The 27,457-nt window shown below is 45.5% G+C and overlaps 1 protein-coding gene and 1 long non-coding RNA gene across 3 annotated transcripts in view; both read left to right on the top strand.

Annotated features, from left to right (window-relative positions):
- Positions 1-7,699: 7,699 nt before the first annotated feature.
- Positions 7,700-27,457, top strand: part of EBPL (EBP like) — a 31,015-nt gene continuing 11,257 nt past the window's right edge. The window contains exon 1 of one of the 2 annotated variants that reach the window (XM_055244019.2): positions 7,700-8,034. In XM_055244019.2, the coding sequence (XP_055099994.1) occupies positions 7,864-8,034 (171 nt within the window). In that variant the 5' untranslated portion in view covers positions 7,700-7,863. The remainder of the gene's footprint in view (positions 8,035-27,457) is intronic. The other variant, XM_055244018.2, reaches the window with a different exon arrangement.
- LOC134732661 (uncharacterized) lies at positions 11,047-12,616 on the top strand. Its single transcript, XR_010116058.1, has 2 exons — positions 11,047-11,180; positions 12,497-12,616. It is a non-coding gene; the product is annotated as an uncharacterized lncRNA (long non-coding RNA).

Raw genomic sequence — 27,457 nt, 5'->3', positions numbered from 1 at the left:
CCTGTAGTCCCAGCTACTCGGGAGGCTGAGGCAGGAGAATGGCATGAACCCCAGGGGGCAGAGCCTGCAGTGAGCCAAGATCGTGCCACTGCACTCCAGCCTGGGCGACAGCGAGACTCTGTCTCAAAAAAAAAAAGAATTGCCAAAATCTATATTAGTTTCCTAAGTTGCCATTACAAAGTACCACAAACCAGGTGGTTTCAGACAATAGAAATATATTGTCATCCACTTCTGGAGACCAGAAGTCTGAAATCGAAGTGATGGCTGAGCCATGCTCTGTCTGGGGACTTTCATGGGGACGATCCTTCCTTGCCTCTTCCTAGCTTCTGTTGATCCCTGGCAATCCTTGGCGTTCCTTGGCTTGTAGCTGCATCACTGCAGTCTCTGCCTCCGTCATCACATGGCATTCTCCCTGTGTGTCTCAGGTTGAAATACTATAAGTTAGAAAAAGTCCATTTATTTGAGATGATGGTATGATTGTGACTTTCATGAAACAAAAACTCAAACTTTAAGACCTGGCTAACCCTTGAAAACATGTAACTATGGAAAATAGTAATCAGAGCAAACATAAAAGTTTTAACCTGTTAGGTAAAGGTTATGGCACTAAATGAAATCTTGCATTAATTAAAAGAACAAAGGAGCAGCCAAACTTTTGAGTACAGAAATGTTTACTTTTGTATAATGCCACTGCAAATTACTTTTAAAAGAAGTTGGTGTATAAGTAAATGTGATAGTACTCATACAATCTTGCCATCATTTCTTTCAGAAGGGTCATCCTGAAGAGCATGGTTGGTGGCAGACACCTATAGCTCCAGCTACTTGGGAGGCTGAGTCAGTAGGATCACTTGAGCCCAGGAGTTTGGGAGCAGCCTGGGCAACATAGCAAGACCCCATCTTTTAAAAAAATTCTATTTTTATATGAAAAGAAAATTTTTAAAGAAGGGTCATTCATCCTTTTCAGGGGATTAGTTAATGCGGATAAACAAGTAAACAAGAGCAACTGACATTCGTGAATGTCAGTTGGCTTACAGTGATGGTTAATTTTTTAAACCCTAGTTAAACTGGGAAAGTTTACTTAACTCTTTTTGGGGGAAAGGAAATATAATTTCTGTATATGAAGCTGTGAGTATAAATGTTGTTTAGATAGCTAAAAAACAGTGATAGAATGATGCTCCAAAAGTACTATATACAATGTGTGGAAAAAAGGGATGTGGGAATGCAACCTAATGCCACTGTTTGCCCATAAAATCCCTCAACTAACTTAGGCTTAAATTGTTTTTTTGGTTTTTGTTTTTTGAGACGGAGTTTCACTCTTTAGCCCAGGTTGGAGTGCAGTGGCGCGACCCACTGCAACCTCTGCCTTCCGGTTTCAAGCACTTTTCCTGCCTCAGCCTCCTGAGTAGCTAGGATTACAGGCGCCTGTCACCACACCTGGCTAATCTTTGTATTTTTAGTAGAGACAGGTTTCACCATGTTGGCCAGGCTGGTCTCAAACTCTTGACCTCGAGTGATCCGCCTGCCTCGGCCTCCCAAAATGCTAGGATTACAGGCGTGAGCCACCGCGCCTGGCCTAAATTGGGGTTTTTTAAACCCTGCATTATTGACGTTTTCAGCTGGATAATTCTTCGTTATGTGCCATCTGCCCTGTGCAATGTAGGATGTTTATAGTATCCCTGGGCTCTACTCACTAGACAGCAGTAGCACCTCTCTCCTCTCCCCAAGTTAAGACAACCAAAAATGTCTCCAGACATTGCCAAACATCTCCTGGGGGCCCAAAACCATCCCTGGTAGTAAACCACTGCCCTAAATCAATTCCTATAGAAAACTCCACTGAAATGAGACAGCCTAAGTCATGACTTGTTTGTTGTGTGAACAGTCCCAGGCTTTCCTCAGATGCGTAAGATGAAAAAAGGATACACAGGTCGGGCGCGGTGGCTCACGCCTGTAATCCCAGCACTTTGGGAGGCCGAGGCGGGCAAATCACGAGGCCAGGAGATCGAGACCATCCTGGCTAACATGGTGAAACCCCATCTCTACTAAAAATACAAAAAATTAGCCGGGCGCAGTGGCGGGCGCCTGTAGTCCCAGCTACCCGGGGGGCTGAGGCAGGAGAATGGCGTGAACCCAGGAGGCGGAGCTTGCAGTGAGCCGAGATTGCGCCACTGCACTCCTGGCTGGGCGAAAGAGCGAGACCCCGTCTCGGAAAAAAAAAAAAAAAAAAAAAAAAAAAAGTATACACAAATGTGCCTTTTCTTCATTCTGAGTTTTAGGAAAAATTGGAGGCAGGCCTAACCTAATTTCCCAAATCATCTGTAGAAAACTCCAGGTAGTACTGAACATCTATTTCAAGGGACTTTGGATAAAGAAATAGAAATATTGAGCAACTAGTTACTTAAATTTATCCTGTAGCTAAAAAACAGGGTTGTAAAACAATCAAATGTGTTAATTGCCCAAATCTCAACACCCTATGGCAGTGTTTTTCAAACACTTCTACTTGAAAATCTTTAAGTTATCTAGGGAAAACTGGAGTTGGACTAGAAAATCATAGCATAGTTTGAAGATCACTTCTTGAAGCATTGTTGAGAGATTGGCCCCATCAGAAAACTTAACAATCATCTATTAAATTATTAAAAACAGAAACTATGGCCAAGCCATGCTATAAAGAAAGTATTCTCTGCAGGGAATTTCTTCTATAGCACTACAGCATCCCCCTTCCCTACCCTAGAAAATTGCCATACACCTTCTTGAGGAATTCTGTTAAACTGTGGTACCCAAAGATGCATGGGGCCTTGTGCCAAATAATGTGAGAAACCATAAGATAAGGAACATTTTCGTGGGACAGCGGTAAGTAAAAGTTTTATTGGTAATACAAGACAGAATGTTATAAAGTATACATTTTACATATTTTAAACATCAGACTTTTGAGGCAGGGTATTTTATGGAAACATTCCTGCAGGACTAAGTCAGAAGAGCTTGAGAAACAAGGTACTCATTTTGAGGGAGCTTGTATTTATTGGCTAGCTTTGCTTGCTACAAGATCCTTTCTTAACGCCGGGCGTGATGGCTCACGCTTGTAATCCCAGCACTTTGGGAGGCCGAGGCGGGCGGATCACGAGGTCAGGAGATCGAGACCACGGTGAAATCCCGTCTCTACTAAAAACACAAAAAATTAGCCGGGCGTGGTGACGGGCGCCTGTAGTCCCAGCTACTCGGAGAGGCTGAGGCAGGAGAATGGCGTGAACCCGGAAGGCGGAGCTTGCAGTGAGCCGAGATTGCGCCACTGCACTCCAGCCTGGGCGACAGAGAAAGACTCCGTCTCAAAAAAAAAAAAAAAAAAAATCCTTTCTTAACGCCGGGCGCGGTGGCTCACGCTTGTAATCCCAGCCGAGGCAAGCGGATCACGAGGTCAGGAGATCGAGACCACGGTGAAACCCCATCTCTACTAAAGATACAAAAAATTAGCCGGGCGTGGTGGCGGGCGCCTGTAGTCCCAGCTACTCGGGGAGGCTGAGGCAGGAGAATGGCGTGAACCGGGAGGCAGAGCTTGCAGTGAGCCGAGATTGCGCCACTGCACTCCAGCCTGGGCGACGAGCAAGACTCCGTCTCAAAAAAAAAAGAATAAATTTCATACTTACTTCAGCCTAGTTTTTCTCAGGAGATCACATTCTACATATGTATCCTTTTGATGTCTTCAGTCTTACATAAATAAGAATTCTGACTAAGCCTTTAGAAACATTAGAATACTGAGTACTCTGTCCCATGCCAGGTACTGTGCTATGGCACAGGATACTTGTAAAAATAACAGGAATAAAAAAAAAAAAAAGTTTTGACAAATGTTAGAAAAAAAGAGGTATATCAATACATAGTAGAGGAAATTGGCTACTGAGAAAGGTGATAACCAGGCTAATGTTGAGCCCTTAAAAAGTGCCAGCCAAAATTTCACTGATCGTGGTGAAAAGGCAGGAGTTTGCCGGGCGCGGTGGCTCAAGCCTGTAATCCCAGCACTTTGGGAGGCCGAGGCGGGCGGATCACAAGGTCAGGAGATCGAGACCATCCTGGCTAACACGGTGAAACCCCGTCTCTACTAAAAATACAAAAAAAATTAGCCGGGCGTGTTGGTGGGCGCCTGTAGTCCCAGCTACTCGGGAGGCTGAGGCAGGAGAATGGCGTGAACCCGGGAGGCGGAGCTTACAGTGAGCCGAGATCTCGCCACTGCACTCCAGCCTGGGCAACAGAGCGAGACTCTGTCTCAAAAAAAAAAAAAAAAAAAAAAAGAAAAAGAAAAGGCAGGAGTTTATTGGGCAGATTGACTGGAAAAGCTTTCCAGCAGTGGTAAGAGTCTGTACAAAGCCTTGTGGGAAGCACTATGGGGCATTTGAGGAAGTGAAAGAAAGCAAGTATAGATAGATGAAAGATTATAATGGAGAGAAGGATTAATAGGGGAATGGGAAAGGGCTAAAGAGATAGGGAGGGGCCTGACCCCACAGTCTAGTAAGTCATAAAAAGGATTTTGGTATTCTATATGGAAGATCATCATTAAGCAAGAGAAATAATAGATTAATAAAGATCACTAGTTGGTAAGGCTAAGGACAGAAAATGTCCTTTGGATTTAGTGATGTAGAAGTCGCTGGTCACATTAGTGAGTGAAGCACAGAGACGAGATGGTGAACAGGTCCATGAAATGCATGGAATCAAGAAATACTTGGCTGCTGAGGAGGAGGTGGTGATGCCTTAGATGCCAAGTTTGGGGAGAGAAGTATCGGGGATGATTTCTAGGTTTCCGGGTTGTAGTAACTGATGAGTGGAAGTAACATGAGATAGGAAAGAGAATCAGACATTGGGGTGGAAAGTGATGAGCTCAGTTTGGGTTATATTGAGACATCCAAGTGACTGTCAAGTAGGGCAGTTGGAAATACTGGTCTGGAGTCCAGAGAATAGGACCAGGCTAGAGATTTGAGTTCTCTGCCGGTTTTACTGGTCATTAAAGCAGAGGGTAAGGATGAGTGCCTGGATCTGGGGTCTGGAGTGAGAACAGGGCCTAGGACTGGGTTGTGGAGCTGCAGCATTCACTGGGCATTTGTAGTGGAAGATGCACTTGCAAAGGAAACAGAATGGCTAAGGAGGCTGTGTTCTCAGAAAACCAAAGGAAAAATATTTCAGTACTGGGATGGTGCTGAGAAGTAAACTACACTAAGAAAACGAACTGCTCTTGGGGTTCAGTGATGTGGAGGCCAATAGTCACCTTAGTGAGAGCTGTATCAGTGTGATAAGGCAGGAACCAGAGTAGAAAGGACTGAGGAGCAGGGTCAAGACATGAAGATGGGGATCTGATCAGTTTTTTCATTAAGTTTCTATTTTGCTCCGAAGGGGAGGTGGGCAGAATGGTCCCTAAAGGGTGATGTTAGTTATAGGACAGGATCCAGAGCATAAGTGGCTAGATTGGCCATACTCAGTCGCCAGTTATTTAACTGAGCAGCTAGTATATGCCAAACTCTGTAATAGGTGCCAGGAATACAGCAATAAAAAAGCTAGCCACAACCCCTGGCCTTGAAGACTTAACATTGTAGTGGCAGGAGATTAGCAATAAGTGCGTAAACAAGGATCATTCTATCTAGTGTTAACTGCTATAAAAAATGGTATAGGAAGTGACTAGGGGAAAAATTTGTGTTCAGTGCCAGCATTTTTTTTATAATTGTAAAATACACATAAAATTTGCCATCTTAACTATTTTTAAGTGTGCAGCTCAGTAAAGTATGTTCACGTTGTTGTGCAACCAATCTCCAGAACATCATCTTGCAAATCAAACTATCCGAATAAATAACACTTCACTTTTCCCCATGCCCCCCCCACACCCGCCCCGCCCCTGGTAACCACCATTCTATTTTGTTTCTGCAAATTGATTATTTTAGATATTTCCTGTGAGTGGAATCATAAGTATGTTTTTGTGACTAGCTTATTTCACCGACCTCATAGGGTTGTTGTGAAGTTAACTAATGTAGGTTTGTTCCCGGACCAAACTGGGGGTTGGGCAGCCCAATAACGAGGTGCAGATGAACTGGGGAAGAAGAGTTTTCATTTCTGCAACCAGTTACAGGGAGAAGGTCTGGAAATTATTGCCAGAACAACTCATAATTACAAAGTTTTTCCAGAGCGTATATACCTTCTACGTGTAAGAGTGCATTCATCTAAAGACATAAGTGATTAACAACTTCTAATCCTGAAGACCTTCCTCTGGAGCCTCAGTAAATTTACTTAATCTAAATGGGTCTGGGTGCTGGGATGATTACCCGTATTTTGTCTCCTGCTAAATCATGGAGGCTTGTGGAATTCCTCCAGACTCCCAATAAACTTGTTTTTGAAGGCCTGGGGAGTTTCTTCAGACCCCCAATAAAACTTGTTTAATCCTAAACGGGTCCTGTTAAAAATTCCTTAGTTATCTTGTCATGCTTCAAGGCCCAAGAAAGGCCTAGGCAAAACTCTTGGTGGGCTTTTGTTACATTCCAGCCTTTAGTATATGGGCACTGACTCTTTCAGCTTTTAATTTTTTTTTTTTTTTTTTTTTGAGATGGAGTCCTGCTCTGTTGCCCAGGCTGGAGTGCAGTGGCGCAATCTCGGCTCACTGCAAGCTCCGCCTCCCAGGTTCACGCCATTCTCCTGCCTCAGCCTCTCCCAGTAGCTGGGACTACAGGCGCCCGCCACTACGCCCGGCTAATTTTTTGTATTTTTAGTAGAGACGGGGTTTCATAGTGGTCTCGATCTCCTGACCTTGTGATCCGCCCGCCTCGGCCTCCCAAAGTGCTGGGATTACAAGCGTGAGCCGCCGCGCACGGCCTAATTTTTTTTTTTCTTTTTTTTTTTTTTGAGACGGAGTCTCGCTCTGTCGCCCAGGCTGGAGTGCAGTGGCGCAATCTCGGCTCACTGCAAGCTCTGCCTCCCGGGTTCACGCCGTTCTCCTGTCTCAGCCTCCCGAGTAGCTGGGACTACAGGTGCCCGTCACCACGCCCGGCTAATTTTTTGTATTTTTAGTAGAGACGTGGTTTCGCCGTGTTAGCCAGGATGGTCTCGATCTCCTGGCCTCATGATTCGCCCGCCTCGGCCTCCCAAAGTGCTAGGATTACAGGCGTGAGCCACTGCGCCCGGCCTCAGCTTTTAACATTTAATTTAACCACTCAGTGCTGGAACAGTTGTGATGGAGGCCTGCGATAGTGAAACCCGGCCTGCCACAGGTTAAACGCATCTATCGCCAAGCCAATAGGACTTACCGCTCCTCTCACCCACAGTTCTACTTTTCTGGATTTTTAAGAAATGGAAAGATTGTCAGAGTAGGCCACAAGGGCTTTAAGCCGGCTGGTGGCTGAAAACACCCTTGGCCCCCAACCTCCTTGGTAAGGCTTGCTGCAGCCTAATTAAAACCTTTTGCCCCTAAAACTCTGCCCCGGTCTACTGGCAAAATTTCCACTACCTAGGCTTCACTTTGTGGCTTAAAGTTTGAGCCTTGTTAAAAGTCAAACAACTTCAAAAGGTGTGGCCCTATTACCAATCTTTTGGGCTCGGTTTGGGAACAGGTTTGGTCCAGGCGGTTGCGCAAGTTGGTGAGCACGCTTCTTCTACGGAACCTCCGTGCGCGGCACCTGGCAAAACCACCGGACTCAGGAGGCTGGCCAGGGTGAAAGGCGGGAATCCTAGCTCTGGCCGCGACCCGGCCGGGGAGCCCGGTCCCTCCCCGGACCGCCTTGGCCAATCAGCTCCGCTCCTCCTTGGCCATCCGGCTCCGCCTCTTCCCGGCCAGCCCCGCCCCGTCGTTGCTCTCCCTGCTTTCCTCTGCCGCTTGGTCCCCGGCCGCTGGCGTCGGGAGCGGGAAGCATGGGCGCTGAGTGGGAGCTGGGGGCCGAGGCTGGCGGTTCGCTGCTGCTGTGCTCCGCGCTGCTGGCGGCTGGCTGCGCCCTGGGCCTGAGCCTGGGCCGCGGGCGGGGGGCGGCGGACCGCGGGGCGCTCATCTGGCTCTGCTACGACGCGCTGGTGCACTTCTCGCTGGTAAGTGCCATCGCCTAGACCCTTCGCTCCCCATCCCAGAGAGTGGGAGCGGGGGCGGCAAGGCGGGGTGAGGGGGTCCTGCGGCTTTTCTGCAGCGAGCTGGCCGGGGCGGCAGGAAGTCTGTTAGCTGAGAGGCGCCTGGAGGCCGCGGCGCTCAGAGTTCTGATTCCCAGGTCTGTGAACAGAGCGCCGCTTGCCTTGTGCTGCCGATTCCTCCACCAAACTTTAACAAAATTCTGTACGTGCTATGTTAGTTTAGAAGATACCTCAGCTTCCTCGGCTTTTTAACTTGCACGTAAATGTTGAACTGGACATAATTGAGAGTAGAGTTGAGGTCATTTTTAAATGCCCCAGAGGGGGCAAGGAGAGATGCTTGCTCCGGAGGCAGCAAGGCTATTGTCGCAAAACCCGAAGCCTTTGCCAAGACAAACGAAACACCCGTGTCTAATGTGTGCCAGGCGCATTACTGAGTTTAAAATTTCAGATCTTTACAGCGCATCCATAAATTAGTTACTACTGTTCCCCATTTTACAGAGGTGAAGGTAGGCGCCGCAAAGTTAGGTGACTTTCCAGTGCCACACAGCTGGCATGATTCTGAGGCAGTCTAGTCTGGCTCCCAAGTTTGCACTCTGTGTATCAGTCGAGGTCTTAGGAAATATGTGTCCTTAGAGATTCAACCCATTTTATAAAATAACCAGGAAGGTTGTGTTTAAGGCATTTATATTGAAATGCCCCGCCCCCTACCACACACGCGCGCACGCACACACACACACTTTTAAGTTTTTTTAAAACTAGGCCCAAATATCTTTTTTTTTTTTTTTTGTAAAGTTGACCTTGTTTAACTCTAGACACACCTGTGGCTAACATGAAGCCAAAGTCAGTAGTATTGAGAAAGCAAGCCGAATATTGGGTAATCATCGAGTTCTGTAAATGTTTACGGGTTGGCTTTGTGCCCATAACTGATGTTGCTGGAATTCTTTTCATTCTGATAATCAACATGTAGAGATAAGGGGCAGTGACTGTTTCTCTCAACTCCTTTATTTTTTAGAATTCTTTTTTTTTTTGTCTTTTTGTTTTTTTGTTCTTGAGACAGAGTCTAACTCTGTTGCCCAGGCTGGAGTGTGGTGGCACTATGTCGGCTCACTGCAACCTCCGCCTCCTGGGTTAAAGCGATTCTCCTGCCTCAGCCTCCCGAGTAGCTGGGATTACAGGCGCCCGTCACCACACCCAGCTAATTTTTGTATTTTTAGTAGAGATGAGGTTTCACTATGTTGGCCAGACTGGTCTCAAACCCCTAACATCAGGTGATCTGCCCGCCTTGGCCTCCCAAAGTGCTGGGATGACAGGCGTGAGCCACCGCCACCAGCTGAGAATTGATTTTTAAGCTATCACTTGGACGCAAGGTTTCCCACAGAACAGGGGAGATAAAGCAGATTGCTAGGACCGGTTAGAAAAAATGTATAACATAATTTGTATAACATATCGGACACAGTGGCTCATGCCTGTAATCCCAGCATTTTGGGAGGCTGAGGCGGGTGGATCATGAGGTCAGGAGTTCAAGACCAGCCTGGCTAACAATGTGAAACCCCATCTCTACTAAAAATACAAAAATTAGCCAGGTGTGGTGACGGTGCCCATAATCTCAGCTACCCAGGAGGCTGAGGCAGGAGAATTGCTTGAACCTGGAAGGTGGAAGTTGTAGTGAGCCATGATCAAGCCACTGGACTCCAGCCTGGGCAACAGAGCAAGACTCTATCTTGGGAAAAAAAAGAAAAATGTTTAACATATCTTAGACAAACAAAAAGCTGTAAAAATACTTAAACTATATACGTATGTTCACCACTTAGCTTAAGATTGTTTACTTTTCAAGTACAGGTTGTTACAGGTAACACGACACACATCTTTTGTGCCATTACCTACCCCAGCTGCAAAGTAGTCCACTGTGTGAATACACCATACCTTAGTTCTCCAAGTCTAAGACCCACATTTTTTCACGTATTAGAACAATCAACTACATCATGTAACTACTGTAGGCCATTTGTTTGATATTTTAATGTCTCTAAATTGGGATGTATCTTATATTTGATGAATATGATCACTTAACCAGCCCATATTAGTGGACACATTTTTCTGTCATTACAAACTGCATCACCAGCGTCTTTGTACATGCGTCTCAGAGATCAGTGGGGAGAACACTTGAATTAAGCAGTTGAGGCTGCAAGAAAATACATGCCCATGTTGTCTTTGTTTGGGATTTTATTGCAAGAATACCCAGAAGTGTGGGACAAGCTAAGACTAAGATGTAGAGCTTAGAAGAGAACCAAAATTACAACTCACTTGTTCACTAGAAGGTGAGTTGCCTCTCCTTACCCCCTGACACTTTTTTTTTTTGAGACAGAGTCTCCCTCTATTGCCCAGATTGGAGTGCAGTGGGGCGATCTCGGCTCACTGCAAGCTCTGCCTCTCGGGTTCACGCCATTCTCCTGCTTCAGCCTCCTGAGTAGCTGGGACTACAGGCGCCCGCCACCACGCCTGGCTAATTTTTTGTATTTTTAGTAGAGATGGGGTTTCACCGTATTAGCCAGGATGGTCTCGATCTCCTGACCTTGTGATCTACCCACCTCGGCCTCCTAAAGTGCTGGGATTACAGGCGTGAGCCACCGCGGCTGGCCACCCCCTGACACTTCTTAAAGAGAGGAGCTCTGTAGGTTTTTTGGCTGCCATCAGCTTGAAAGCTATCCTGTTGGACAGTTTCAAGCCAAGCATTCCCAGGGGCAGTTCATTTCCCAGATGGCCAACCAGAGGGTGGTCACCTTGGGCCCCAGCACTAGTCGTCAGTTCAGCTCGTTATGACTACAGCAGAGGGCAGGCTGACTTCCCATCAGCCTACCTGGAAGGAGCCATGGCAACATACTAGAAGAAGGAAATGGTGGGCCCACCATTCTGAGGTCGCTATGGGCAGCCTAGGCACTGGTGCTTCATGGATAAAATTTTATCTCTTCTGCAGTCTAAGTATAGCATTCAGGCATGGCCAGAAACATGAAGCAGGATATGAATGCCTGTGTATGGAACACATCCTGGAGTCCAGATTGACAGGAGCACAGGGTTTACATAAGAAGTGGGAGGACCAGCTGGAAAGGTGACAGGTAAGAATTGTGTTCTGTAGTGGGAAGCCATGTGGCCAAAGCAGATCTTTGTAAAGATAATTTAGTGGTGATGTGTTAAGTCAGAAACTCTAGGATCCAAGATTTAACCCAACTTAGAAGTTAACAAGGTAGTCCAGTTTGATTCCCCAAGGCCCAAACCCCACAGGACAACATAATGAAGCCCAGATATTACTGCCTGTACATGCAGTGGGATGCATTACAAGAAGGGAACTCCAGAACTACACATCCATCTTATTGTGAGCTGGTGGTGGTGTGTCCATACTTCTCTTTGGAGAGACCTTATCTTAGGAATGTAAACCTCTGAGGAGAATGTGAGGTCTTGATCTTTACCACCCTAGAACCTCTCCAGAGGGAGCTCTCTCCCAGGTTTACTACTCTGGAAAGGCTCATTATAGAAACATTCTTAAAATTGATATAAATGTCTTTGCTCAGAGACCCGGACAGTGCAGGATGTGAGATATTCACGGAGAATTGTCTCCCAACATGGTGCAGGTTGGATTGGAAAGGATGGAGTTGAGGAGCAAGAAGATCAACAAAAAGCAACTGCTGTAGTGTGGAGAGTCATTTAAAAAAAAAGAGAGAGGCAAGCCAAGGTGGTGTTGGAACTTAAAATGGGGAGGAAAGCTAACTGTGAGAGACTTTCCAGGGGAGAATGTGGTAAGTCAAAGTGGCCACTTGTAGATTGGGGGTGCACATGATCTTGGGGCTTAGGGCCTGAGCAACATGGGTAATGGTGATGATGTTAACTAAGACAGCAAAATCTGGCTTTAGAACTATGAGTCGGAGGTCCTAGTGTGCAGTTAAGAGAGAATAGTGCCAGGCAGTGGCTCACACCTGTAATCAGCACTTTGGGAGGCCGAGGCAGGATTGCTTGAGGCTAGGAGTTGCGAGACCAGCCTTGCTAACATAGTGAGGCCTCATCTCTACAGAAAAATTAGCTGAGCGTGGTGCTGCATGCCTGTGATCCCAGCTACTCAGAAGGCTGAAGAGGATCTCTTGAACCCAGGAGATCGAGGCTGCAGTGAGATATGATTACACCACTGCACTCCAGCCTAGGTGACAGAGTGAGACCCCATCTCAAAAAGAAGAGAGAGAATGGCCAGAAGGCAATTGAAAAATGTGAATTGAGTGGGAGAGACAGAGTCAGGGCAGAAGAGAGAGTGCTGGGAATTCTTTTCAGACTTAGGGGAGACAGCACGAAGCCCCAGGTATGACTGCTTTTGCTGAGGTAGAGAGGACAGAAGGGTAAAAGAGCTGAGGAATAAGAGCAGGATCTTTTAAAATATCTATCCTAGGAGAGAGTGGGCAAGACCACGAACCAGGAGAGTGCTGGGGTCCTGGGATCCACAGAATGGAATTTCAAGAACACTGATAAATTGCTGTAGCACCATTAAAAAAAAAGAAAGAAAATAAAAGGTGAGGCACCTGGCAACTGGGAAGTCAATGGTGAGAGTGGGATTAATGGGAGGGAGGCTCCAGAAGCCAAAGGCTTATAGGCCGGTTAGAGGGGAAGCTGGGCAGTAGATGAAAGCCCTGCAGGAGTTTTGTTGGTGGGAGGAGGAAGAGCAGGAGGGTAGCTCCAGAGGCACCTTGGGGCAGGCTGGGGGCTGTTGGTTCTTTTGAAGATGAAGGTCTGGGCAAGAGGATGGCCGAAGAAGGGTAAAAGTGCAGATGTGGCAGGCAGCTCTCGCTGTCTGATGTGTGCTTGGCCGTGGAGGTTGACCTGTTTACTAATAAACCTCTGCCTGGTTGTTGCTTCCACACTTTTGTCATGGTGTAGTCTGCTTAGCCTTGTCCTGCAGGGTGAAGCACAGCTGTCACAGAAAACATGGGCCTTGGCTGGCTCTCCATGCGTCCCACCTAACACCTGTGAATGGTTTTTTGTTAAGAAATCTTGAGGCCCAGTGGCTGTGCCACGCCCTCCCTGAACTTGGGCATTACCCTTCACCAGTTCACATCACCATCTATCTGTTCCTCACTGCCCACTGCCACAATTCCAGTCTCTGATTCTTGTCCCTTTTTTTTTCTCTCTCTCTCTCGCCCAGGCTGGAGTGCAGTAGCATGATCTTGGCTCACTGCAACCTGTGCCTCCCAGGTTCAAGCAATTCTTCTGCTTCAGCCTCCGGAGTAGCTGGTATTATAGGCACGTGCCACCATGCCCAGCTAATTTTTGTGTTTTTAGTAGAGACACGGTTTCACCATATTGGTCAGGCTGGTTTCGAACTCCTGACCTCGTGATCCGCCTGTCTCAGCCTCCCAAAGTGCTGAGAGTATAGGCGTAAGCCCCCATGACCAGCTGCCTTCAGTTTTCTTGAAGGAGGACTGCATTGCTGTTTTGGTGCTAGGCTGTGGGACGAGATTCTGGAGCGTAGATCTTGGGATCCTCCTTCTATAGCCTGTTTTTCAATGGGGATGTTTGTCTTTTCTTTAATGATCTATAAAATATATTCATATATTAATACAAACAATTTCACCCACACTTTATTATGCTTTTGGGGAGAGAGGACAAGAAAGTGTTGTCAGCCCCATTTATTGACTAATCCATTCTTTCCCCACTTATTTGAAATGCCAGCTTTATCATATACTAAAGTATTTTATATGCATGGATATGTTTGGGGATTTTTGAAGTTAGTTCTGTTTCAGGAATCTTTTGGTTCCAGTTCTACCCACTGTTTTAATAATTTCAGCACTATAATGTAGTTCAATATCTGATAAAGCAAACTTCTCCCCACTATTCTTTTTCAAACACTTTAAAATTATGATCTATCCTTCCAGATGTACTTTTAAATTCACTTTGCTGACCAGGTGCATACAAAAATTAGCCAGGCGTGGTAGCATGCACCTGCAATCCCAGCTATTCAGGAGGCTGAGGCAGGAGAATCGTTTGAGCCCAGGAGGCAGAGTTTGCAGTGAGCTGAGATCACGCCACTGCACTCCAGCCTGGACGACAGAGCGAGATCCTGTCTCAAAAATAAAAAATAATTTCACTTTGCCAAGTTCTAATACTCGGTATTTTGATTGTGGTTTTCTTAACTTCATAGATTAGTTTGAGATTAAATAATATCTTTATAATACAGTCTCCCTTCTAAGAACTGGGTAGATCTCAATTTGTTTAAATCTTCTGTTATACTCAAAGTTTATTTCAAAACATTTTATATTTTCATTGCTACTGTATTTCTCCTTTGTATTTTGTTTTATTTAATTTAATTTTATTTTTTGAGACAGAGTCTCACTCTGTCGCCCAGGCTGGAGTGCAGTGGTGCGATCTCAGCTCACGGCAGCCTCTGCCTCCTGGGTTCAAGCAGTTCTCCTGCCTCAGCCTCCCAAATAGCTGGGATGACAGGCATGCGCCACTGTGCTCAGCTATTTTTAGTGTGTGTTTCTAGTAGAGATGGGGTTTCACCATGTTGCCCGGGCTGGTCTCAAACTCCTGGCCTCAGGTGATCCACCTGCCTCGGCCTCCCGGAGTGCTGGGATTACAGGCATGAGCCACTACGCCTGGCCTCTCTCCTTTGTATTTGGACTGATTATTGTTACTATAGTGAAAGCTGTTGAGATATACCTATATTTGTATGGTTACCAGCCACTTTTCTAAATTCCCCTTTTCCTCCCTCCAGCTTTATTGTTATAATTTATGTATAATAAAACTCACCCATTCTGTGTACAGTTTGGTGAATTTGGGTGATTGTGTAGAGTTGTGTAACCACCCTTACAATCACAGTACAGAACGTTTCCATCACGCTTCTAGTAAAAGTTTTCTCGTGTCCCTTTGAAGATGATCCCAGTCCCCATCACCAGTCCCAACAAACACCCGTCTGCCTTCTGTCTTTAAAGTTTTGCTGTTCCTATAATTTTATAAAAATGAAATCATACATACATAGTCTTTAACGTAAGTTGCTGAGTAGTATTCCAGTCATGGATGTATTTCAATTCATTTATCCATTTATCAGTTAATGAACAAATGGGTTATTCGTAGTTTTTTACTATTACAAACAATGCTCCTAATAGATACCTGCATCCAAGTCTGTGTGGTCATATTTTTCTTTCTCCTAGGCCAAGGCCTTGGAGTGGGTTCTTGCAGTTTAGTAGAAACTGCTATCCTGCTTTCCGTGGTGGCCGTACTGTTGTGCGTTCCCACTAGCATTGTGTGAGAGTTCCTGTTGCCCCACAGCCTCACCAAAACTTAGCATTTTTGTGTTTTTTACTTTTGTTTTTAGTCATTCTGATAGATGTATATGACTAAAACTTATCACTCACCCTCATACATGCCACAGGCTGCATTTTCAAACGCAGTACCAGATCAGGTGCGGTGGCTCAGGCTTGTTTTTTTTGTGTTTGCTTTTTTTTTTTTTTTTGAGACAGAGTCTCGCTCTGCAGTCAGGAGTGCAGTGGTGCAATCGGCTCACTGCAAGCTCTGCCTCCAGGGTTCACGCCATTCTCCTGCCTCAGCCTCCCGAGTAGCTGGGACTACAGGCGCCTGCCACCACGCCAGGCAAATATTTTTTGTATTTTTAGTAGAGACGAGGTTTCACCGTGTTAGCCAGGAATGTTCTCAATCTCCTGACCTCGTGATCTGCCCGCCTCAGCCTCCCAAGGTGCTGGGATTACAGGCGTGAACTCAGGCTTGGAATCTCAGCACTTTGGGAGGCTGAGGTGGGCGGATCACCTGAGGTTGGGAGTTTGAGACCAGCCTGGCCAACATGATGAAACCCCGTCTCTACTAAAAATACAAAAACTTAGCCAGGCATGGCAGTGCACACCTGTAATCCCAGCTACTTGGGAGGCTGAGGCATGAGAATAGCTTGAACCTGGGAGGTGGAGGTTGCAGTGAGCCGAGATGGTGCCACTGCACTCCAGCCTGGATGACAGAGGGAGACTCTAGCTCAATAAATAAATGGATGAATGAATGAATGCATGCATGCAGCACCAGTTCCTAAACACGGTTCATCTGACCATCATTCAATGAGCCTGGGGCAGTGGGGGAAGGAAAGAGCAAGGGCCTTTGGGATGCAGCAGATGAACCCTTGAATGCCGGCTTTCCTGATGACCAACTCAGAAACTTGGGCATGCCCCTTTCCCCTGCAAATCCTTTCTGTAATGAGGAGGAAAAGAAGGAAGGAAATTTTCTGTCTTAGTTTTCTTACCTGTGAAGTATGGGAATAATGTTTTCTTCAAAGGGCTGTGAGAATTAAATAAAGCCTTATAACTTAGCGCCATGCTTCTCAAGCTTGGCCATGCACACAAATCATCCGGGCATCATCCGAGATTCTATATTGATAACCAGCTCCCAAGTGAGTGCCAGGCTGTGGTTCATGGACAGTGTTTGGCAAGGATGTAAGGCACCTGGCACTTGCCAGAGTTCAGTTAATGTAATTCTATTCTCCTCTGTCCTCTTAGTGTGAATCCTCCTTGCCATATTCCATACCCGGATTAGCATTTGTCATCCCATCCCTGTATACTAAAGTGACGATGTATATGTCCAATTAAGACAAGCCTTGGAAGGTTTCCTTTCACATCTTTAATCTGAGAAGTAACAACCTTCTGGCAGAGAAGAGTATATTCTTAAAAAGAGAGAAATATGATTCAAGTCCTAAATCAAACAGTATACTGCCATGTTGTAGGAACCATAGAACTCGTGTGACTGATCCTGGTAGTTTTGAAAGAGACCAGCATGGTCTCCTGTGAATGTTAGGTGACAACTGGCTGCTGGGCAGGTTCAATCAAGTGGAAATCGTTGTCTCATTAAGCGGGCAGCAGCTGGGCAGCATTCATTTATGGAGTCATCAAAGCCTTGTCACCAAAGGACCGTAGGAGGCTGCCGCAGCTGATCCCTCTAGAAACAATGATGTATGCTGTTGCCATGACATGCAAAAATCTAGTCTGATTAGGCTGAGGTTTTGTGAGTCAGATTTGCAAATGCTAATAAATGTGACAGGATTTATGTACTGATTCTATTCCTGCTCCACTTCATTCTCCCACTCTTGAAAGTGAATGTTACCATGTTTTCTCTAGGTCTTCATTCAAACATACAACAAAAAACAGATACATTCAAATACAAACTCAGCCTCAGTATGTGTTCTTTTTGTTTCTGTAAGGACTTTTTCTGCTAAATTTTTCTTTAAGGATTAAAATGAGTAAATTGAGCATGCTCTTTAAATTGGATATTTAATTATCAATGGAAGTAGCTGGCATAACTTAATCATTTGTTTGATCTGAGCTTTGACTTACAGCTGTCTTTAAGTCTAAAATATGTTGTTAAAACCCTTATATGCCTGAGCTGGGTGTGGTGGCTCATGCCTGTAATCCCTGCATTTTGGGAGGCCAAGGTGGGCAGATGACCTGAGGTCAGGAATTCGAGACCAGCCTGGCCAACATGGTGAAAACCTGTCTCTACTAAAAATACCAAAATTAGCCAGGCGTGGTGGCATGTGCCTGTAATCCCAGCTACTCGGGAGGCTGAGGCAGAAGAATTGCTTGAACCCGGGAGGCAGAGGTTGTAGCGAGCCGAGATCGCACCACTGCATTCCAGCCTGAGCGACAGAGCGAGACCATCTTAAAAAAAAAAAAAAATTGCATGCCTGGGACATCTTAAGAGAAAAATGAGACTGGCCTTTCTTTATTTGCTATAATACGTTTTAATTTTTAAGCTGATTTTGTTAGCAGCTCAAGTATAGTTCAGTTATGTTTTATAACGTATGTCCAGTAGGAACTTCCTGTATTTTTTAAACCAAATTTTTTGATATACGGAACTTAAATAAGTATTATGAAATTTTCCTCATCACCCTCTGGGTTAATAGTAGAAAAATTCATAGCAGGGAGAAAATGTTTTAAATATTTATAACTGCTTATTAATATTAACCTGAAAAATTCTTGAAGGCTACCATGGAACTTAACAGTGGTCATCTCTGGGAAACGTGATTGGGAGACAGGAGGGAGAGAGGCTTTTATCCTTTGCTTTGTACCTTTTTATAGTTTCTTTTTTTTTTTTTTAACTTTAACATGTAACATATATATATTTTTGTTTGTTTTGTGTTTTTTGTTGTTTTTTGAGATGGAGTCTCGCTCTGTCGCTGGGCTAGAGTGCAGTGGCACAATCTTGGTGCACTGCAACCTCCGCCTCCCTGGTTCAAGCGATTCTCTTGCCTCAGCCTCCCGAATAGCTGGGACTACAGTCGCGTGCCACCATGCCCAGCTAATTTTTGTATTTTTAGTAGAATTGGAGTTTCACCATGTTGGCCAGGATGGTCTCAATCTCCTGACGCTGTGATCTGTCCACCTCAGCCTCCCAAAGTGCTGGGATTACAGGCGTAAGCCTATGTATCTTTTTAAAATTAAGTTTTACAGTGAACAATTTCAAACATTCACAAATGTAGAGAGACTAGTACAGTATCAGTGAGCAGATTCAACATTTTCAAGTTTTGCTGCACTTGCCCATCTGTCACTTTTTCTTCTGTTTTTCTCCTTCCCTCCCTCCCTTTTTCATTGTTATTGCTGAAGTACTGGAAAGTGATCTGGACCTCATGTCACTTTACGTTTATGTACTGAGTAAGTCTGTCTCTAAAAAGTCAGGTCTTCTTCAGGGACAGGTGCCTGCCTTTCCTTTTATCATAGAAATGACAGTACAGGAGTCCTCAAAGACCTCATCATGTCCAGTCAGGGATCTACCCTGGTGGTGGCTGTGAGCTTGACTTCCCTGTGGCTCTTGGGTCTTGGCAGGTGTAGAACTCACGGCTAATGCCCACTGGAAGTGCTGGCGCTGAAGCAGGCCCCTCCCACCAACCTGGCCCTCTGCTGACAGACACTACCTGGGCCTCTGCGTAGGGTCCTCACCATCCTCTCAGTAAGCAACATGCATCTTCCAAGTGCTGTGTTTAAGGCTGGAAATTGGTGAGCGACTCTGCCAAAGGTGCAGCCTGCCTCTGCTTATTATGTATTCATTCACTAGACATATATTGACTAATACATATATATATATATATATATGTGTAGCTTGACTCTATTTTTTTCTTGGTTAGGAAATTTAAGCCTGGAGAGGTGAAAGTAGCCGTGAATGTCAGAAATACAATCTCGGCCAGGCATGGTGGCTCACACTTATAATCCTAGCACTTTGGGAAGCTGAGGGAGGAGGCGCTTGAGCCCAAGGAGTTCTAGACCAACCTCAACCACATAATGAGACCCTGTCTCTACAATTAAAAAAAGAAGAATCAGCCTGGCATGATGGTGCACACCTATGGTCCCAGCTACTTCGGAGGCTGAGACAGGAGGATTGCTTGAACCCAGAAGGTCGAGAGGCTGCAGTGAGCCGTAATAACACCACTGAATTCCAGTCTGGGTGACAGAACAAGAAAAAAAGAAAGAAATACAATCTGTTGTACTTGCTTTTGCTCAAGCTTAACCATATCACGCCTAACACCTAGTGGAGCCCTGCCTTCCCAATTACAGCAACATCCTGCATGTGGCCCTTTGCTGTTGACCAGGCACCTTTCATCTGATCCTCAGATCCTCAGTGCTTGTTGAGCTCAAACATGAATCTTAGTTCTAGATGGCTGGATCTCGATCATACATTGTGGTTAAAGACTTTGGAGCTGATAACCTTCCATGTTTATTTGGTTATTTAACATAAACTTCATGCCCCAGAGTCTAAAAACAATTTTAAGAGAGAAGAAAAAAGCACGTGCGGTTCATTTAATATAAAGCATGAATTCACAGGAAGGACTATATCTGTCTCCATTCTCTACAATTCTACAGATAATTTTGTGCCTGGCAAATAGTAAGTAGTGCTTTCAGTGGCTTTGATCTTAGGTCTTTGCGTGGTTAGAGCAGATTTTATTCAAAAGCCCCTGAATAGTCTTTTTTTTTTTTTTTTTTTTATACGGAGTCTCACTCTGTCACACAGGCACAGGCACACACGATCTTGGCTCACTGCAACCTCCGCCTCCCAGGTTCAGGTGATTCTTGTGCTTCAGCCTCTTAAGTAGCTGGGACTACAGGCACGTGCCACCCATGCCTGACTAATTTTTATTTTTTTGTATTTTTTAATATTGAGAGGTGACAATGTGCTAACAGCCCTCGCTCGCTCTCGGTGCCTCCTCGGCCTCGGCGTCTTCTCTGGCCACGCTTGAGGAGCCCTTCAGCCTGCCGCTGCACTGTGGGAGCTCCTCTCTAGGCTGGCCGAGGCCGGAGCTGGCTCCCTCTGCTTGCGGGGAGGTGTGGAGGGGGAGGCGCGGCGAGAACCCAGGCCGTGCGCTGCGCTTGCGAGCAGAGTTCTGGGTGGGCGCGGGCTCAGTGGGCCCCGCACTCCAAGCGCCCGGTTGGTGCTACCAGCCCCGGGCAGTGAGGGGCTTAGCACCCGGGCCAACAGCTGTGGAGGGTGCACTGGGTTCCCCAGCACTGCTGGCCCACCCACACTGTGCTCGAATTCTCGCCAGGCCTGAACTGCCTCCCCATGGGGCAGAGCTCGGGACTTGCAGCCCGCCATGCTCGAGCCAGCGCTCCCCCCACCCCCGCTCCTGACGGGCGCTGCACCCTGCTCCGTGGCATCCGATCCGATTGACTGCCCAAGGGCTGAGGAGCAGTGGGGCACGGTGCAGGACTGGCGGGCAGCTCTGCCCGTGGCCCTGGTGTGGTATCCACTAGGGGAAGCCAGCTGGGCTCCTGAGTCCGGTAGGGACTGGGAGAATATTTGTGTCTAGCTAAAGGATTGTAAATGTACCATTCAGCATTCTGTGTCTAGCTCAAGGTTCGTAAACGCACCAATTAGCACCCTGTCAAAACGGACCAATCAGCTCTCTGTAAAATTGACCAATTGGCAGGATGTGGCTGGGGTCAGATAAGGGAATAAAAGCAGGCTGCCCCAGCCAGCAGCGGCAATTGGCTTGGGTGTTCTTCCGCACTGTGGAAGCTCTGTTCTTTTGCTCTTTTCAGTAAATCTTGCTGCTGCTCACTTTTTGGGTCCGCACTGCCTTTATGAGCTGTAACACTGCGAAGTACTGCAGCTTCATTCCTAAGGCCAGCCAGACCACGAACCCACTGAGAGGAATGAACAACTTCAGACAGGAGGAACGAACAACTCCAGATGCGCTGCCTTAAGAGCTGTAACACTCACCCAAAGGTCTGCAGCTTCACTCCTGAGGCCAGCGAGACCACGAACCCACCAGAAGGAAGAAAGTCCAAACACATCCAAACATCAGAAGGAAGAAAGTCCAAACACATCCAAACATCAGAAGGAACAAACTCCGCACACACCATCTTTAAGAACTGTGATGCTCACCGCGAGGGTCCGCAGCTTCATTCTTGAAGTCAGTGAGACCAAGAACCCACCAATTCCAGACACAATATTTGTATTTTGTATTTTTAGTAGAGAAGGAGTTTCACTGTGTGGGCCAGGTTGATCTTGAACTCCTGACCACAGGTGATCTGCCCACCTCAGCCTCCCAAAGTGCTGGGATTACAGGCGTGAGCCACCACGTCCAGCCCCTATAATCTTTAAAACCATAATAGCAGGTCTCATTCTGAAGCTAGGGCCTCTGCCTCCCACACCTAGTTGGTTCGTTTTTGCGTGGAATCTGTTATTGATGAGAATCAGCTGTGAATGGTGCAGCCTAAAGTGGTGGGCCTGTGTTTTGCTGATTTATATTTGTGAGTTCTGTTAGGGTAAGAGCCAGCCAGTCTCAGAATCACAGAATGTTCAGAGATGTCACCTGGAACTCTGATATTGGCACACTCACCCCCTTTTCACCATGTGCTTTTTCTGACTTTCATCTGAATGACCTTCCTGGGGTGGGGTGCAGCAGGATTGGCGTGGGCTGCAGTGGGAGTGGACAAGTATGATGATCTAGGGAAGGGATACCAACTCTTAGCGTTGTTTCAGGGAAGAATCAGAGTTGCTACTGGTGTATTACCTACTTCATGAAGAAAAGCCAAGTGTTTATAGGTCTATTTGGCTTCTTTTTTACGTAAAACACCAGGGCAATGTCCTCATGTAGAACCACTGCCCCTTCCCGGAAAAGCATGACCTGCTTAGACAGTGCCAGTGCACACTGACCCACCAGACCTCCCCATGTGTGCAGTGGTCCTATTTTTTAAATCACATGAGAGCATTTTTTTTATATACAGAATGTTTCAACAAAGGACTTTTGCAAGTCACACCTCTGGACCCATGTCATCTCTGCTATTACTAAAAAAAAACTAAGAAGGACTAAGGAATTAGGTGGACCGGCTAATACCACATGATTCAGGGATAGCTGTGGAAAGTCTGGAGAATCAGCCTGGGATTATCTATAAAATCTCACTGTATGTGTATTCGGTGTTTATTGCATGTGATCAACCTTGGCCCACCCTTAAGGAGCTTTACTAGTAGTGAAAGTAGAGAGGGAAACAAATCATTGTCATGCAGTCTGGTGAGTGATAAGACTCGTCCAGGCCTAGAGGTGGCACCGAGGAAGGAAGGATTCACTGGGGGTTTGTTTGTTTATTTATTTATTTTTTGAGATGGAGTCTCACTCTGTCGCCCAGGCTGGAGTGCAGTGGCACAATCTGGGCTCACTGCAAGCTCCGCTTCTCGGGTTCACGCCATTCTCCTGCCTCAGCCTCCCCAGCAGCTGGGACTACAGTTGCCCACCACCACGCCCAGCTAATCTTTTTGTATTTTTGGTAGAGACAGGGTTTCACCGTGTTAGCCAGGATGGTCTCGATCTCCTGACCTTGTGATCTGTCCGCCTCGGCCTCCCAGAGTACTGGGATTACAGGCGTGAGCCACCGCGTCCAGCCTCACTGGGGATTTAAAGACCAAAGAGGAGGTTACCAGGCAGCAGGGGAGGGGGGACTCAAGAATCACTGCAGACCCCTTGCCCTCATGATGGCTGAGCACATCTTGTTCTCAGATTCTTGTGAAAATGGCCCCTGCTCTGCTTTACCAAATGCTTTGAGAATTATTGGTTAATCTTGCCCATGGGGCAGTCTAGCCCAGTGGTTTCAATTTCCAAGTGATGATATCTCCATTTTAAAACTTCTACATTCTTAATTTAAAAAACCTCAAAGGTAGGCAAAAGATTTGAATAGAAATTCCTCCAAAGAGGTCAATATGTACATGAAAATATATTCAGCATCACTAGTTGGTCATTAGGGGAAATGCAAATCAAAACCACAGTGAGATACTCCTTCACACCCATTAGGATGACTACTATTAAAAAAAAATAACAACAAAGGAAAATAACAAGTATTGGCCAAGAATGTGGAGAAGTTTGAACTGTGGTGCACTATTGGTGGGAATGCAAAATGGTGCCAGCGCTGCAGAAAGCAGTGTGGAAGCTCCTCAGAAAGCTAAACATTTACCTTAAGATCCAGCAATTCCATTTCTACATATACACCCAAAGGAATTGAAACCAGGCACTCCAACAAACCAGTGTTCATAGCAGCGGACTTATGAGCCATAATAACCCCAAAATGGAAACAACCTAAATGCCCATCAGCAAATGAATAAACAAAATGCAGTGCCTACATACAGTGGAATATTATTCAGCCTTAAAAAGGAACGAAATTCTGACACATGCTACAACATGGATGAACCTAAAAGATGCTATGCTAAGTGAAATAACCCAGACATGAAAGGACAAATACAGTCATCACTGCATAAGGACATTTCAGTCAGTAAGGGACTGAATATACCACAGTTGTCCCATAAGATTATGATGGAGCTGAAAAATTCCTATTGCCTAGGGACATCATAGCTGTCATAATGTTGTAGTGCAGTGCATTACCTTTTCTGTGTTTAGATGCACAAATACCATTGTGTTACAATTTCCTACAGTATTCAGTACAGTAATGCTGTACAGGTTTGTAACCCAGGAGCAAAAGGCTATCCATATAGCCTATGTGTGAGGTAAGCATTACACAACCTAGGTTTGTGTGAATATACTCTATGATGTCCACACAATGACAAAACTGTCTAATGATGCATTTCTCAGAGCATATCACCGTTGTAAGGCTAAGCATGACTGTTTGGTCTCATTTCACTTACACGAGGTACCTAAAATAGATTCATAGATGCACAAAGTAGAGTGCTGGGTGTTGGGCTGAGAGAGGGAAGAAATGGAGAATTAGCGTTTAGTGGGCACATTGTTTTAGTTTTAGAAGATGAAGAGTTCTGGAAATGGATGGTGGTGATGGTTGCACACATTGTTAATGTACACAGTACCCCTGAGCACTACTGTTTGTGCCACAGGGCTGAGCAGGGCAAAAGCTGGACCCACGGGCCTCACACCATCCTCTGGGCTCCATCCCTGTCCTACGTCTCAGTCTGCCCATCTAGGCCTGCCTCCCTCTGAAATTTTTCCTCACTGTCCCAACTACAGCTCCCTCATCTTCCTCCATCCTTTATGGAATTGGAAGTCATTGTTATCCAACTAGACAATAAGCTCTCTGAGGCCAGAGCCTGGCCTATTCTAAATTTTTTTTTTTTAAGTCCTGACAGTTGCAAAAGAAAAAGCCCATTCACTTAGTCATGGTACTCTTTCTCCCATGTCTTTCTCTGTTTCTTTAATTAACTTTTTATTTTGAGGTAATTGTATCACATACAGTTGTAAGAAATAATACAGAGGTCCCTTGTTTACTTTTCCCAGGTTTCCGTGATGCTAACATTTTGGTGGGTTTTTAAAAAATTATTTTCGACCGGGTGCAGTGGCTCACACTTGTAATCCCAGCACTTTGGGAGGCCAAGGCAGGTGAATCACCTGAGGTCAGGAGTTCGAAACCAGCCTGGCCAACATGGCGAAATCCCATCTCTAGTAAAAATACAAAAAATTAGCCAAGCATGGTGGCGGGCACCTGTAACCCCAGCTACTTGGGAGGCTGAGGCAGAAGAATTGCTTGAATCCAGGAGGCAGAGGTTGCAGTGAGCCAAGGTCACACCACTGGATTCCTGCCTGGGGAGCAAGACTGTCTAAAAAAAGAAAAAAAAAGTTATTTTCTATTTTTATTATTTTGGTACCAAACATTTAGTAAAACTATAGTATAATATAACCATCGTATGGACATTCATACAGTCCACTGATCTTTTTCAGACTTCTCAGTTTTTTTGTGTGTGTGGTGTGTGTGTGTGTGTGTGTGTGTGTATTAAGTTCTATATAATTGTATCAACTGGGTAGATTCACATATCAACCACAACAGGCCAGGTACTGAATAGTTCCAGCACTAACAAGGATCCCTAGTGTTTTCCTTTTATAACTACACATCCCACCACCCCACACCTCCATCCCTTAACCCCTGGCAACCACTAATAATGTTCTCCATTTCTAAAATCTATCATTTCAGAAAAATGTTATATAAATGTAACCACAGGGTCGGGCATGGTGGCTCAAGCCTGTAATCCCAGCACTTGGGGAGGCTGAGGTGGGTGGATCACTTGAGGTCAGGAGTTCGAGACCAGCCTGACCAACATGGTGAAACCCCATCTCTACTAAAAATACAAAAATTAGGTGGGCGTGGTGGTGCATGCCTGTAATCCCAGCTGCTTGGGAGGCTAAGGCACGAGAATCCCTTAACATGGCAGGTGGAGGTTGCAGTGAGCCAAGATCGAGCCACTGCACTCCTGCCTGGGTGACAGAGCGAAACTGTGTCTCAAAAAATAAATACAGAAATAAAAATAAATGTAACCACTATGTAATCTTTTGGGATTGGCTTTTTGAAGGGCATCAGTTTTTAGTTACCACAAATAAAGCTGCTATGAACATTCATGTAGTTGTTTTTGTATAAACATAAGTTTTTATTTTTGTGGGAGAAATACCCAACTGTGGAATTGCTGGGTCTATGGTCATTGCATATTTAGTTTTAGAAGAAACTGCCAAACTCTAGTTTTTTTTAGTGGCTGTACCGCTTCTATCCCTTCAGAAATCTGTGTTTGTTTCCGTTTTTCCACATCCTCACCAGTATTCGATGTTGCCACTATTTTTTTTATGCTGCCACTATTTTTTATTTTAGCCTTTCTTTTCTTTTCCTTTCCTTTCCTTTCCTTTTCTTTCTTTTTGAGACACAGTTTCACTCTGTCGCCAAGGTTGGAGTGCAGTCACACAATCACGGCTCACTACAACCTCCGCCTCCTGGTTCAAGCGATTCTGCTGCCTCAGCCTCCTAAGTAGCTGGGACTACAGGCACACACCACCACACCCAGCTAATTGTTTTGTATTATTAGTAGAGGTGGGGTTTCACCATGTTAGCCAGGTTGGTCTCGAACTCCTGACCTCGTGATTCGCCCACCTAGGCCTCCCAAAGTGCTGGGATTACAGGCGTGAACTACCGCACCCAGCCTTATTTTAGCCATTCTGATAGTTTATATGGTCATACCTCACTGTGGTTTGAAGTTGTGTTTCCTTGGTGGCTAATGAGGTTGAACACCTTTCCATGTGCTTATTTGCCATCTTTATGTACTTTCCGGTGAGATGTCTATTCATTTCTTTTGCCCATTTTCTAACCAGATTATTATTATTGTTGTTATTATTTTTAACTGTCTTGTTTTCTCCCTTTTATTTCTTACTCTTTTAGGAAACGCTTATTAGCATGTACTAAGTGTTAGCCATTTGGAATACAGAGATAAAAGACAAAGAATTGGCCCTCAGAGAACTGGCAGTTTTGGGAAGAGACAAGTGAGCAGCTTTCTGTGTAGGAGGGCACCGACCTCCTAACAGGAGAATAGTAAAATCTTGCTTCCTGGAGGAGATGACACCTGATCAGCATTTGAAGGCATGAATTTTCGTTACACTTGATAGGTATTATTCCATCTTTACATTTAGGACATTCATACAGTTAGAAATAGATAAGGCATTCTAAAAGCCTCTTCAGGGCATCCTTCTTTATAAGTAATTTGTTATATGAACTTAATTCAAGGTTAACCAACACTGAAAACAATGTCATGTTTCTTAGGGATTCTAAGGTAGAGATGACAGTATTCCAGATCCCAATGATGTGTGATCCAATGGGAGCTGGGGGTCCATAGCGAGCAGATAGCTGCTGGTTACAGAAACAAACTTAGTCACATGGGAGTTTTAGGAGAGTGAGATATTAATTCTCACTAGGAGGTCGAAGAAGGTTTCTTGAAGAAGGGGGTTGGGGCTGGGATTTGAAAAATGAGTAGAGCTTCAACAGGTAGATGTAAAAGGAAACGGATTTGTTATAGACTCATAGGTTCCTGCATGTTACTGATTTCCAGTTCCCCATCTCGCTCTTACCCAGAGTTGCTTCTGGGGAAAGGTCTGCAACCTAGT

The sequence above is a fragment of the Symphalangus syndactylus genome, chromosome 15, assembly GCF_028878055.3.
Source record: "Symphalangus syndactylus isolate Jambi chromosome 15, NHGRI_mSymSyn1-v2.1_pri, whole genome shotgun sequence".
NCBI lineage: Eukaryota > Metazoa > Chordata > Mammalia > Primates > Hylobatidae > Symphalangus > Symphalangus syndactylus.
The sequence above is the reverse complement of the archived record's forward strand: the minus strand, read 5'-3'. Positions and strand labels throughout refer to the sequence as shown.